At 45.8% G+C, this 15,294-nt stretch overlaps 2 protein-coding genes across 3 annotated transcripts; both read left to right on the top strand.

Moving 5' to 3' along the window:
* The first annotated feature begins 6,357 nt into the window (after positions 1 to 6,357).
* cox17 (cytochrome c oxidase copper chaperone COX17) lies at positions 6,358 to 8,413 on the top strand. The gene is made up of 4 exons (XM_030344157.1): positions 6,358 to 6,488; positions 7,116 to 7,235; positions 7,653 to 7,753; positions 8,249 to 8,413. The coding sequence occupies exons 2-3, from the start codon at positions 7,123 to 7,125 to the stop codon at positions 7,735 to 7,737; spliced, it is 198 nt and encodes a 65-aa protein (XP_030200017.1). The 5' UTR covers positions 6,358 to 6,488; positions 7,116 to 7,122; the 3' UTR covers positions 7,738 to 7,753; positions 8,249 to 8,413.
* Positions 8,414 to 9,507: 1,094 nt separating this feature from the next.
* On the top strand, positions 9,508 to 15,294 carry popdc2 (popeye domain cAMP effector 2). 2 transcript variants are annotated; one of them, XR_003974153.1, is made up of 4 exons: positions 9,508 to 10,336; positions 11,772 to 11,880; positions 12,007 to 12,605; positions 14,365 to 15,294. XR_003974153.1 is itself a non-coding variant. In XM_030343543.1 (4 exons), the coding sequence occupies exons 1-4, from the start codon at positions 9,840 to 9,842 to the stop codon at positions 14,454 to 14,456; spliced, it is 1,152 nt and encodes a 383-aa protein (XP_030199403.1). In that variant the 5' UTR covers positions 9,509 to 9,839; the 3' UTR covers positions 14,457 to 15,294. The 2 variants fall into 2 exon arrangements, 1 of the variants encoding a protein (XP_030199403.1); XM_030343543.1 differs by having other exon boundaries at positions 9,509 to 10,336; positions 12,007 to 12,460.

Genomic DNA, 15,294 nt, shown 5'->3' with positions numbered 1-15,294 from the left:
CCCTTATCTCTTCCAGTTGCTCTCGCTCTCTCCCTCTCTGTAGCCTCCCCTTACCTCTCTCTCTGTACCGCCCATTACCTCTCCCAGTAGCTCTCTCTCTATGAATCCCGTCTCCTTCCTCTCTCTCTCTCTCTCTATCCGTCAATATTTTTTTATCTCTTTCTACGTCATTTTTTCTCTCTTCAAACCCTCCCCTTTCATCTCTCTCTCCGTTACACTTCCCGTCTCTCTCTCTCTTTCTGGTACCACCCTCTAACTCTCTTTATACCCTCCCCTTATCTCTCTCTCTCTGTTATACCCTGTATCTCTTTCTCTCGTTTTCTTCCTCCAACTCTCCCTGTAAACCCTCCTCGTACTTTTCTCTCTCGCGTCATCTTTCTCTCACTTTTAACCCCTCCCCTTGCCCTACTCTCTCTCTCTCTCCATCTCTCTGTATCTCCCTGTCTGTATCCGACCCCTTATCAGCAGCCCCCAACTCTCTCATTATCTCCCTCTATCTCTTGCTATCTATGTCTGTATCTCTCTCCCTCACTGACTGTCTATTCTATGCGCTCTCTCTCTCTTTCCAATCAACTATTCAGTGCGTCTGTCTCTCCACCACATGAATCAAGCCACGTCAAGGACACAGTGACAGGTCGGCAACATTCATTATGATACACAATGGAGTTGGGTTTGTGTGTGTGCGAGTGTCAGTTTTTTTTTTTTTTTTTGGGGGGGGGGGGGGGGGGTAAATATCACAATTATCCTCTAGTGAACAAGACATCTGGCTGGGGTGTCAGGATGGGCTCAGATAGGGCAGATGGGCTGGCAGATTTGTCATCTGACAAATTCAACTGTAGATACTCTGGTCAGTCACCTAATCAACACCTGAAAATGAACAGAAACTCACTTAGTCAATTCCAGATATAGTCTATTCTCATCTTCTTATCAATACCTGATACAGTAGATTCTGATCACCTTATCAATACCTGATACTGTATTCTGATCACCTAATCAATGCCTGCTACTGTACTCCGATCACCTTGGGAATGACTGATATCGTACAGATACTCTAGTCATCTCATCAATATCTGATACTGTACGGATTCTCTGATCACCTTGTCAATACCTGATGTCAATACAAGCATTATCCACATCTTTATCCAGATACTCACCAAAAATATTCAGATTCTTTTTAGAAAAGGGATTATTCTATTTTGGTCATTTGACCATTCTCCATATTGCGATTACATATTGACCCTTATAATGTTGCTATTATTATACTTCATTTTTCGTGACAGCTGATGGGATAAATGTTGAGACATTTTCATTAAATTATGGGATGTATTACAACGGTAGAATTTGACCAGAAGGACATGTTAGCCATGTTACAAGGACAGCTGTAACGAGCACAGCTGTTACAAGAGCAGCTGTCACTGTGCGTGCCCAAGTTTGTGAGTGTGAGACAGTGTGTGTGCGTGTGCGTGGTGTGTTGATCCATGATCTGGAATGAATCCTGTTAATCTCCATGGACAGACACAAACACACACATATTGTCTGGGCTAGCATGTTGTTGTGGCTTATGGGTAAACAAAGACGTCCATGCCGCAGGAAGTTGCAGACATTTAATTTGTTATGAATGTGACAGATGTGTCACATTATATAAGTAACATGTGTCAGATATGTATTATATATGTCTGTGCCATTTTGCATGCATATGATATATGTATTTATATAGTAAATATCTGGATAGTATATATGTATACGTGTCCTTATGTATGTTCATTATACATGTATGCGTGAACTATGTAACGATACACATGCTCTGCCTCATTCATCTTCTGCAGTGGTCTTCTCATGCTCAACCACTTGAAAACTGGCAGTCAGCATATCGCTTAAAACCACCACTGACCTACACAGATCCCAACTCAAATCACTTCTTTCTAGTGGGGTTATCAAGCCCCCCTGAACAGGAAGCCGCTTACTCCTTGGGTTGCTGTCGCACAAGGCCGGACCCCTCAAGCTTTGGATGACCTGGTGCAGGCTATCCACTGACGGAGAGTAGAGCTGGCCAGGGGGACAGTGCTCGCTACGGGAATGCCCGCAGGCCCTGCTCTAGCAGGTATAGGGAGAGAGAGAGAGGGAGCGAGAGGGAGGGAGGGAGGGAGGGAGGGAGGGAGGGAGGGAGGGAGGGAGGGTACAGCTTGACAGTCAGTGTGTCACCAGGGGGCGCTTTGTCAAAAGTGAGCACAGTGTGTAATCCCTTGCAGGGCTCTCTCCCCTGAGTGATGAAACCAGAGTGTAAACATCAGGAGAAGGGAGAGGGGGAGGGGAGGAGAGAGCGAGGGAAGCAGGGACCCCAGTCTGCAGGTTGTGGTTCCGATGCGGGCCAACCATTCATCACAGGAGGACAGATAGGGTGGAGAACAAATTCCCAGGCTCATTAATTCAGCAGGCAGCTGGCTCGCCACAAAGAAATAGCTCAGCATTTCGTAGTGCATACTGCCTCAGCACAGCTCACCTGCGCACTTTCACACACACACACACACACACACACACACACACACACACACACACACACACACACACACACACACACACACACACACACACACACACACACACACACACACACACGCACAACACTCGCTGTGTGCAAGACTAACTTGGCATGCAACGCAATTGTATGGTTGTGATATTTTTCCGAGAGAAGCCCAATTGGGTCATGGAGCAGGTGCCAAGTGGCTACACAGCACCCTTTATGTGCAGATATAAGACGTTGGCGCCAGGGTCTAGAGAGGCGTAGCATCGTAGTATCCTGTAGCCGGATCGATTTATTTTGGAGTGGTGCTATGAGAAAAGATCAGGACTGGTTCTGAGTGTTGGAAGCCACTGCTGGATAGTGACGATTTAGTTAGTGTGTTGATAACTGTACTGTCACCCACCCACCTCCGAAGAAGTCTCCATCACAAAGCTCCCACTGGAAGAAGTCCGTCCCCACGCTGAGACGTGGCCGTGGCTGATTAGGAATGTATGCCGTTCTGGTGCGTCCTGCTTGAAGAACCACGTCCCCCTCCTGGAACACTTTGTACGTCAGTTTGAAGAGCGCAGCGTTGATGGAGTTGTCGCTTTGGTCCTTGGACGTTGGCACCTTTTTCAGCAGCATGACATACATCCCCGCCAGGATCTCCTGGAGACGGGACGAAAGGCAGGACGGGCAACGTCTGATGCGTCATGCTTGTCCCGGCCTATGAGGCCACTGGCCTGTTTGAGGCGTACCTCTTTCAGAGACTCGGACACTGTGTTCTTCTTGTCAAACCACCTGCCTCTGTAGCGCTTCTTGTAGTAGCATGAGATGCAACACTTCAGCTGTACGGGGAGCATCCTGAAGAGCATGTAGTTCTCCGTCAGGCCGACCTGTAGCAGGGAACACAGACCAGCATCTGTCCACAGCGGAGCTCCGCCACCAGGTAGCTACACCCAACCTCCTGGTCTTATTGATGTTCCAGCCTCTACCCCACCCAAACACAGCCACTAACACATACATACCCTCTACCCGGCCCAAATACATACCTTCTACCATACCCAATACTGCCACCATCCCTTCCAAATACTGTCAGCCTATACATACCCTCTACCCCTCACCCAGATACTACCACTACCACATACATAGTCTCTACCCCACCCAAATACGGCCACTACCACATACATAGTCTCTACCCCACCCAAATACGGCCACTACCACATACATAGTCTCTACCCCACCCAAATACGGCCACTACCACATACATAGTCTCTACCCCACCCAAATACTGCCACTACCACATACATAGTCTCTACCCCACCCAAATACGGCCACTACCACATACATAGTATCTACCCACACAAATTCTGCCACTACCACATACATAGTCTCTACCCCACACAAATACGGCCACTACCACATACATAGTCTCTACCCACACAAATACTGCCACTACCACATACATAGTCTCTACCCCACACAAATACGGCCACTACCACATACATAGTCTCTACCCCAGCCAAATACTGCCACTACTACAAAGATACAAACATTGCTGTTGTAGATGCTGCCCGGGGTACCCCTTATCGGATACCATGTGTGAGCAGTGCGCCAACAGCATGGTGAACCCAGCGTTTCCGGACACCACGCTGACGATCGTCCCAAATCTCTGCCCCGCCTGGTGGACGGCAGGGGGCACACGGGGCTTGATTGCTTGGAACGTTTCCTGAGCGTCAGGGCCCGGTGTGTTGTTGAGATTGGTATCATCACATCCTCCGGTCCTATAGCAGCGGAGGAGGACCTGCTGGTAGGTGGATCTTTGGAGCCGTATACGAGACACAGGACAATGGTGGGAAGGAGCGGTACAGAGAAAACGAGTACTTCTCTGCCAAAATAGAATTACGTGTCGGAAACACACACACACACATTGATTCTTCGAAGCACCGTGATTCTCTGCAAGATTCCGTCTCGATGCAGATGAATAAATAATCTGATAAATAGAAATAAAAAATATATATTTGTACGTCTGCTGCAACATTCTGTTCGCCAGAGAGGGATAATTTTAGTAATTTTAAAATTATTTAATTTATCTTCAGTGTGTATTGGCCAATCTGATTTGTCTTGACACGATTGAACTCCTTCTAATTGACTAAGAGCAGCTTATTCTTTAAAGACATAGAAAAGAAAGATTAGAAAGAAAAGAAAAAACTGAATCTGTTTTATTTTTTTAAATACTTCCATTTTGTGTTGTAATGCAAGCTACATTGATTATTGCATTGTTCATAGAGTCATATTTCTAACAAAAGCCTTTTCTCCAATAAAATATTAGGTAAGGTCATTCATCTGTTGATGTCTTTAATGATCATCACAAAAGTAGGAAGTGATTAGCAAACTCTGAGTAGCAAACTCATATATGTATATATTATATTGGAAATTCACGCATGGAAATTCTCTCAGTATTTCTCGCATTTTCATGTTGTATTTTCGTTATGTGCCAGATCTAAATAGACTTAAGATTGCCTAATCTTTGCGGGTCAAGGGGCTGCATTATTTGAAATGTAGTTCCTGGGACTAAAAGTTCTGGGTAATTTGGTGGAAACATGGCATGAATCACTAAAGTAACCACAAACGTTTTCCTAATATGCAATCAGAAATGTGAGGGAAAATACAGTTGGATTGCTCCACTATCCCCAATTTCACCTAAATAATTTACTTAAAAGAGTGAACCAACCAGAAAAAACAAACTCACCTCACTCTCTTTCCTGAGTATAACCATGCCCATTATGCATAATGTCAACGAGGAACACGACATCAGAAGATACTGAAGCCCAGCTGGCTGGAGGTTTCCTCCTCCTCCTCCTCCTCCTCCTCCTCCTCCTCCTCCTCCTCCTCCTCCTCCTCCTCCTCCTCCTCCTCCTCATGGAACACCATCTCAACGGGAATGGAGATGAGGATTCCAAACGTGATGGCCACCATGAACAGCACACGATAAAATCTGTGAGGAACAAATTTTGATATTCTTACTTGAATATATGCTAATTTATATTTATTAACACCTTAAGATAAGAACCCCAGGCCAAGGTCATTGGTCACCCGAGTGATGAAGTGATTCATATATTAAACACATCAGTCAATCAGATAGGCTAATTAAACTAGTAATTGGCAAACCATTCATGAATGAAGACATATTTTCACTAAATTGTGGGGCGTTTGTGAGACTGACCTTGAAACGAAAAGAAGGGTGGCATTATAGATTTTGGGTAACTTGGTTGAGAGAGCATTCATTACTCGCAGTCATACCTCAGGGAACTAAGAGCAATCATCGAACCGCTGTGCAACGGTGACCAGGTCCTCGATATTACCGGGTCGAGGTCAGTGGTCCCTGCAGGGACTGCAACGCCGTAACGGTCGGTTGGAAAAAGTTGATGGGATGTCTTGAACCATGTTTTCCATCGTTTTCCTCTTTATATAATGAATTTGCTGTGTTACCTGTTGGTATGAAATCATATAGCCTATATATTTATATTAAATAAATAATTGGATGTTGTCTAATTTTTATCGCCAATTTTCCAACTATACTCAATAAAAATAGCAACGGATCAGATATGAGAAAACTGCTTCACGTACCGTTTTAGAATGAAAATGCCCGTTGTGAAACATTTAATAAATAGCCACACACCTGTGAAAAGATTATAAGATTTGCCATAAAATCATAAATTAATAAATTCAATGATCCATAAAGAAACGCCAGTTGCTAAATTAAATTGATATCGGCACAATGATTTAAACTAACCCCTTAGTACCTGTTTTGTTTAGTGCATACAACTTATGCGGTCCAAAGGACTACAAATCCCAGAAGTCCCGGTCTGTATTGGTTAGACATGCGCGTATATAAGGAGGGACAATATTACATCACATTACTACCTACAGCGTCTGCGCCAAGCTTGAACTTGAACAACAGCCACCGGTAATCCTCCTCTACTATGTGAGTAATGTGCGTTATTGTTTACATTTGTGTCGGTGCAGTTTTTGTTGTTTGTACCAATCTGGTCATATCATATACAGCATGTTCAGCCCACGATTTTGCTGATGCTAATTCTGATGGTGCGTTCATGACATGTGGATTTTGGAAGATGGCGTCGGAAAGTGCTCTTGATATCTAATAGAAAGCATTGTATGTGGCTATCGTGTATGTTTAATGTATACCCTTGTTTGTCTTGGACATTCATTATTGACCTAGTGGAGAAAAACGCTTGATGTGCAACACTGATTAACTAATCGAATGCATTGGACCGTTTCTTAACTATGCCAAATTCCTAGTTCAACTTAAAAGTTGACTATTTGCGTGAACGGTATTTACAGGTCCGAAGCATTGTTGTGGACTGTCGTAGTTGGGCCGTCAAATGTCTGTAAAAGTCATTTTCTTTAGAGTAACAATCACCGGCTATGTTTGGTACGTTGCATAACGTTATGTTAAGCGTGACGCATTTCCGTAGTTTTGTACAACAGTATACACCTTCATTATTTGGGGTCATGTGTCACCTATTCCTTTGCTACATTCATTCTTTAATTACTTCTAAACTCTATCTCTATATATTGTATCTCTTTGCAGCCAGATAATGTCGTCCATTGCCGCCGCCAGTGTTGAGACCCCTGCTGCTGAGGTCACTGAGAAGAAGCCTCTGAAGGCTTGCTGTGCCTGCCCAGAGACCAAAAAAGTCAGGGATGCCTGGTAAGAGTCACCAGCCTCCATCCCCTAAAGCTCTAAGTGGCAACAAAGAATTCCTTTCGGAATAGTTTGGTGGTAATGAATAACATTTTATCTAATTTTTCATAAATGTATATTTTCAGACTGCAATTAAAGACTTATTGAACTGATTTGAGAAATTGAGCCAACATGAACCGTGGTGTATTGTGCTTTCCAACCACACTAATAAGGAAACTATGTTTGACTAAAGCAAGTTTGCATTTCTGAATAGCTTGCATTAATTCTCATGATTGCCCTACTAACTTCTAACCCAGCTCTGATGTTGCAGCAAATGCAATGGTACTGCAACGTGCATAATGAACCTTGCTCTCTGTCGGAAATAAGAACTATGTGAATATTTCATGTGTGTCTTTTTGTTTCTCTCTCTCTCTCTCTCTCCAGTATCATTGAACGGGGAGAGGAGCAGTGCTCGTCCCTCATTGAGGAACATAAAGTATGCATGAGGTCTCTGGGTTTCAAGATTTAACTACTTTGTGTATATGGTGAGTAAAAAGTAAAGTTTCCTACCCCACTAAAACTGTAACCCTATGTCACCTGCAGTGACTTTATTAGCCAATATGTTAGTGGGGTCTTTTTCCCATTTGGTAGATTACCTTTTACCTTTTGTATTTGTGCAACTCTGAAGCACTCAAGTGGTTGGAGCTCCAAGGTCAACTGTCTCCCTCTTCTGGTACTGAGCTAGGACGGGTCTGTCAATCCTAGACCCCTATATTAAACCTCGTGACCAGGTTCATGGGCTCAAGGTGATCTTGTGGCTTTCCAGCCACTGGGCTGTACCATGGTATTCACTATATACATCCTTCAAGTGCTCGCACATTTTGGCAGAAACCCAACCTGTCGTTGTCGTTTCAAATCAACGTTTTCCATTGCCCTTTAAGTCATCAGGACTTTATTGTTGAGCTATGGCATATGGTTGACCCGTCACGTTGCTCGTTTGACATTTGGTGTGAAGCTAATGTTGTGTCCTTCTCTCTCAGATTGCTGGCGTGACTGGAGGATCTGGATGTTATTTATCATGGAAAGGGAAACTTGTCGAACACTGAGGGTTTTGGGGGTGAGGTGGGATGTTTTGTCGAACATTTTATAAAGTATGACTGCACTGATTGGTATTTAATAAAACTATAAAAAAAAATACAACTCTACTGGTCGTTTTTTTTTTTTTCGTTTTTTTTGTCCTATGAACTAGGAGCAGAAAATGTACCAAGCACAACTATTGTACCAGTCCCCCTCGGTAGTGGTTTGGCATACTCATCACGTCCAGCCCAAACCCCTGAACCGCTCTTAATCAAAGGGTTCTCTTCGGAATGACAGATTTTCATAAATGAATCCATAATGTCCGCTGGCTTGTCACTAAAGGCCACTACTTTCTCCCTGTGACGAGGGTTGCTTACCACAGTTGTGCTCCCTGGTATGCACTTGGTCTTAAAATAACCCCCTCGGCTAGAGGCAACACTTTATCTGCATTCCGCACTCACTGCTCTGGTGCCCAATAGCGTGGAGTTGGTGGGCTGATCTCGCCACCTAAACTACTCAGGACTTTAAATTACACATTAGCCCAATTGTCGCTTGATTTCCCTATCCGCTTGACCTTTTCCATGCACCGGGAAACTGGATGGGTTCTCTGCTCCCCTTGCTGGTTGGTAGCATTGCGGTCTAGACATCAGCAAATTAAAAGCCAACCGCTGCCAGATTTGGTTTTAATCTCTAAATCGAGGTAGTAAAAATTGACCTTTTGTTTCGGACTAATCTGATAAAATGTACTGCAATATCTAAACCATTAAATTAAATGTAACCCCAGCAACATTCCCACATCTAAATGTCATGGCTGTAGAAATGTCCCTCAATAAAGGGGTCTTCCAGTTGGATAGCTAGGGGTTCCCAGGGCTAGGGGGCTGGCTCTGGTTTATTTTGAAATCTGACATGGTATGTCAGTGTCTATATTTATATATGCAAGTCTCTTAACGGCGCTTGGCTGTTTTAGTTAACAGTGAATGTTTAGAAACAAGATTAGTGTTTTCCTGTGCCTTTCCACACACTCCCAGCTTGTTGTTCCATCACTCCGTGTTTTATCATCCCTGCTCTGTTCCCCGTGACGTGCTGCTATGTTAAGTAGCAGGCCTGCGTTCTGTCTCTGCCTCTTCTTTGGTTTCAATTCCAAACATGGTTATCCCGCTGGGGTTCTGTTACCACGCCTTGTCCGTCCCAATCCCCCCCCCCACCATTCTCCCTGCCTCTGGGGGATAGCCCTCCAGAGAAGCCTAGACGGGTAAGGGGCAGGAGTGGAAAGAACTCTTGACGGGAGACGCAGGGGCTGCATGTCCGGGAAGGGAGAGCATAAGGAGAGAACATTCCACATGCATTTCTGGTCAAATAGTTTTTTTTTTGAGGCGATCAACCGGTATCAACTCCACATCCAGGGAAAAAATATTAATACATTTTTTATATGTTTTAGGTCAGACCTTTTTTAATTTTTACGGTTCTGTCCCCAGTTTGAACTTCTCGGCCAGTGATTCCTTCCACCCAAATTGGATTCCCCTGTTAGGATCACCAACCCGGTGCGTCGCCACCATGAGTTCAGACAACTCCTCCCTGGCTGGGGGTCTCGTGTACGGGCACCTGCCCTGCGACGGCTGGACCAATAACACGGAGGGTGCCATCTTTCAGCTAGGCAACACCATCCTGCTGCTGGGCTATATGGGAGGCAGCGGGCCCCACGGCTGCCTCTTCATCTTTGGCTTCATGGTGCCCTCCTTCCTGTGCATGCAGCTTTGGGGCTGGATGACCGTGTGCGGTGCGGATGTGTTCACCTGGAACCTGCTGCTCGTGCTGGCCTGCCTGGCTCAAATCTGCCACCTCATCTACCGGCTGCGGAAGCAGGGTCTAGCCAGCGAGGAGCTCTGCAGCCTGTACCAGGCCGTGTATCTGCCCCTGGGCGTGCCTGTGCAGGTCTTCCAGGAGGTGTCTGGGGCCTTCGACAACAGGGTGCTGGAGCTGAAAGCTGGGGACACGTACTCTCTGGAAGGAAAGACGCCCATCGATCAGCTCTCCCTTCTTCTTTCTGGGAGGTAAGGGAGTTTACGGTTGTCGTTTGTTTTTATTTGTTTTGATTATATTATTAGTAGTAGTCATATTTCACATTCAGTGGTTCCTGTTCAGGCTATACATAAAGAAAGTAATTCCCGAGCCTGATATCGTCTCTTGCAGAATAACTACTTGCAGAGTACTACTGTATGCACACGTAAAAGTATTTTGGTGCATCTGAATGGTTCTGTTATGTTGATACTAAGTTGTATATCAACGGTGTCATAGCTTCTATATTTATAGCCACTCTCTAAGGAGAGGAAATCAGTTCGCCATTCCCCACTGCACTTCTGAAATCTGCCCACAATCACCGCAGGCCTTTGAGACGTGCTTATGATACTTTGATAAAGGCCTATCAGACTTTGTGCAAGACCAAAAAAACTCTTACAAGGGTAAAGCATTGAGGCGTTGCTGTTCATATAAAGCACTACATGGGTTTGCATGTTAATATATACACCAAAACAACTGATTTGAATGTGAAGGAGTAGAAGCACTGTCCACAACCTCTCTATAAAACATGTTTGAACCATACATGAAATGATAAGGGCTTCGGTATTACCGCTACTTGAATGTTAAGTGGGTTCAACTAGTTTCTTACACTGACTCTGTATTGGATATGCAGATGATAAACAGTGGATTCAGCAGTAACAGCTGAGAGATAGCTTCCTGTGTTTAGTGTTGACCTTGAAGGTGACGGCTTACAGTTGCCTGGCGTGAACCAGGAAGTGGGAGAGAACTTAGACTGAGAACAACGCCTTAGGCTGGTTGGGTTTGGAATGTTTCATAACCACGGTAGTTTGCTCGGAAAGAATCCTGTCATACAGGCACAGACTGAGATAAGACTGAGGAATGATAAGGACTGATTACTTGGGAAGGACTGATAACTTGAGAATCATAATTTGTATTCAGTGACAAAATGCATTCACAGTTAAGTTCGCACACACAACTCACACTGAGCAGAGTGCAACACAATCCTCTAGTATCAGGCAAGGCACACAGACAGCATAGAGAAGGGCCGATGAAGGAATGAGGACACCTCTGGAATATTGTTGATATAACGAGGAGAGGCCCTGGACAGAACTAGTGATCCTGGAGATCTGACATACAAGGATGACTGGAAACAGCTCATGGTGACGATTTCACATCACATTTTAGGATCTCCTCTCCCACTTTATCGGTGTCATATCTTAGTCTATTAACTCTTCCCTTTTTCCTATAAAATGGATTTCCTCTTATCTCGTAGTCTCCTCTTTATGTATGCCCATCCTTCTCTTCTTTCAGGCTTCACTCCCTCCCCCTGTCCCTCTTCCCTCTCTCCACATATCCCTCCATCACCCTGACTCTCTCTGTCCATTTATCACTCCATCACCCTCACAATATTCAGTGAGTGAAAAAATAAGTCTTCCCCCCCCCTTTCAGGATTTGTGTGACTCTGGAGGGTCAGTTCCTCCACTATATCCACCGCCACCAGTTCCTGGACTCCCCAGAGTGGGAGTCCCTCCGACCCACTGAAGAGGGAAACTTCCAGGTTGGTTCACCTGAGATGATAGGCAGCGATTTCATGCTCTTAAGAAGAACCGCCATATTCTTTCAAATACTGAGTTCAGGGCTTAGAGAGTGACTGACAGATCCTGTGGACCTGGTTGACCCGCAGGTGACCCTGACGGCGGAGGAGGACTGCCGCTACGTGTCATGGCGGCGCCGGCGTCTGTACACGCTGCTGTCGCGGGAGCGCTACGTGGCGCGCATCTTCTCCGTCATGCTGGGCCTGGACATCGCCGAGAAGCTCTACGCCCTCAACAACAAGCTGTTCGTCAAGAGCGGCGTGCGGCTGGACATCCGCCTGCCCAGCCTCTACCACGTGCTGCTGGCCCCCCCCACCGGGGCCTCGCGCAGCAGCGACGGCAGCGGGAACGGCCCCCCGGGCGGGCGGGGCTCCGGCAACGACGGGGCCGACCAGCGGCAGGGCTCGCTGGGAGACGACCCCACCACGGCCGACTACCAGAACTCCCAGAACTACTACAAGCAAGGCCCCAGGACCTCGTCCCAGGACGACCCCCAGGACGAAGAGCCCGAGCCCTGGGCCTCTGACGTGGCGCCCCACCCCGGTGAGGACTCCAGCAGTCTGGCTCTGGAGGACTTTGCTGACTTGGCGGGGTCCCTGATGGACTATGGCAATGAGAGGGATTATTTGAGGTAGAAGGGAGAGAAGGGGGGCGAAGCTAACACACTGCGTCTCCTCTCCGGCCCCATGTAAGTATGGATCAGGGCTCCGGGTGCATGTCCGGCCTGCCTGGCCTGCACTGCTCCTTCTAACCCGGCATTGAGACTTCCGCAGGGGGGGGGGGGGAGGGTTATGCTTGATCATGCTTTTAACTGCTCGACAGGGGAAACGCATTATTTCTGAATTACGTCTGCCGCCGTGCCACTGAGTTATATATAAATATACATAAATATAATATATAAGTGTATCATCGTGTGTGTGTGTGTGTGTGTGTGTGTGTTGTGTGTGTGAGAGAGAGAGAGAGAGAGAGAGAGAGAGAGAGAGAGAGAGAGAGAGAGAGAGAGAGAGAGAGAGAGAGAGAGAGAGAGAGAGAGAGAGAGAGAGAGAGAGAGAGAGAGCTGCACCTGAGGGTCTGCTGTGTGTTGAAGAGGGTTATAGCGACAGTGAATCCCTGAACCCCATAACCATTCTATGGGGTTCAGGATCTATAAATCCTGTACCCCCTTCACCCCCCCTCCTCTCTCCACCACCCGGCTAGTATCTGCGGGTGGTGGGGTGGGGGTAGGAACAGCTGTTGCTGGGTCCATTGAGCGACCTTTACAGTTAAGCCAGACTAGATATCAAAATAAATACTAGTAGATACGAGTAGAGCCTTCGCACCAGGGTAGAATTAATAACAGTTCATTGCATTTATAAAGCGCTTTACAAGGCACCAAATCACCCAATACATTGTGTGTTTGTGTGCGTGGGGGTATGACACCTTTTCCTCTACCAGTGTGCAGCACCTAAATGGGGGATGCAAGGCAGCCAGTATGCACCAGCAATTTCCACAAACACTGTTACAGTTGAGTGGTGAAGAATGATACAATCCGGGATTTTGGTGCCAGGTTGTGGATTTGGCCAGGACCCAGAAGCTCGTACCCCTGCCAAGTTACCACACACCATAGTAACCACAGGGAGTCAGGGTAGAGACTAGACAACAGAGTAGAGACTAAAGTAGAGACTACAGCTCGACCCATGCTGGATTGTAGGGGCCAATAAAGATATTAGGGAGTAAAAATGTCTGATGTCAATATATCACTCAGATATGCTAAATAATATAGATGCATGTATCGGCCGTTATTTGATATTTATACTGTGGTGTCTTCGGGGTGGAGCATCACCCTTGGATTTGCTGCCCGCCCTCCAGAAAAGCTTCGGGCCAGTGCAACATCCCATTCAAATCATGAGTTGAAGGAACCAATTAACTGTGTGGGGAGAAACTGCTGACCTTCACACAGAACATGATGGAAAGCATTTAGGGTTAGGGGATGATAGTGGATTAATAAAGAGGGAATTTCATCTTTAAATCTACACTATTTCAAAATGGTTCATATCGGCGCATATCGATATCTTTGATAGGCCAATAAATAGGCTGATCATTTTATTTCAATTCACCAATGTACTTGTACATGCTTTTGCTTGCACAGTACACAATTTTACTATTGACGTTTTTTATATTTGATAGAATAAAATTAAATGAACACCCAGCAAAGGAGCTGTCTGAGTGATTATTTTTGCAGTGTGCATGACTTGAGGCGAGGCTGTTATGAAACAGGATGAGGGGCTGATATAAGAGACATGGCGTTTGATGTGATTGCTGCTGCATCTGTCCCTGTGTTTCTCTCCAGGCTCTGTGCGGTCGCATTGTTAAACTCTCCTCAACCATTCTAAATCCACTCTTTCAAAAAAGGCTTATGACCGGCAAAGCTCAGCGATATTAACGGTTAAATCTGTCCGCCTCCACAGGAAGTGATGACGCCGTAAACGACAGGCTCCGTCCTCCACGCTTCAGCCGGGGCCGTGCCCCTCTGGCCCCTACAGACACCCCCAAGCTGTGAGGTCGGCCGCTCTACCATAGAGGGTTTGGGTTCGGATGCCTCTAGCTGACCCTGTGCTGCTGGGCTGTCTTTCCTCTAGTCCTCCACCCACCACACTCCACCCTGACTGGGATGCCATTGTCTCCCTGTTTGTTTGTGGTCTTCAGCTTCTTTTTGAAAGTACTGACGCGAATGATGTCATGAAAACATTTGATCACCCCGGAAACGGTTCGGGCTTCGATGTCACCTTGTGCCGTTCACGTTTAACGTTGCAATGTATGACTTTCTGTTTCTGATGGTTAAAGTAAGCACCTAGGTTATACCAACAATACCTTTATTTGTGGACGGCAGATGAGACGCAACGAAGGGTGTCGTTTTGTAGTAGCATTAGTAATATTAGTTCTGCATTCAGTAGCTCTTTACCTTTGTATGTTTTGAAAATACACTAAACATGGGGTCCATACCATTTGAGTGTACAGATCGTACCATCTACTGCCTTGTATATACATGGGGTCTGTACAATCAAAACGTACAGAACATACGATCTTCTGCCAGGTAGAAACTTTCTTCCGGATGGGAATAACCTCTGCCTGAGAGCCCCCTTTTCACAACATACTTTCTTTTTTTGTTTTAATTCCACTTTCTATAGATGGACCATCTGTAACCTCTTGTCTCCTGTATCTTCCATCAATGCCTCACGTTTTACCGTATGCCAACGACGATACACAATTGTATACTGTGAACTGTGTGATTTCTTCAGAGACCTGTGTACTGTTTAGAACATAGATTTACACGTGTTTCAACGGGGCCAAGATTCCTACCTATAAAGAACTTTGTGTGCAGTGAAGACACTGTTTAA

This window comes from Gadus morhua, chromosome 20, assembly GCF_902167405.1.
Source record: "Gadus morhua chromosome 20, gadMor3.0, whole genome shotgun sequence".
NCBI lineage: Eukaryota > Metazoa > Chordata > Actinopteri > Gadiformes > Gadidae > Gadus > Gadus morhua.
The sequence above is the reverse complement of the archived record's forward strand: the minus strand, read 5'-3'. Positions and strand labels throughout refer to the sequence as shown.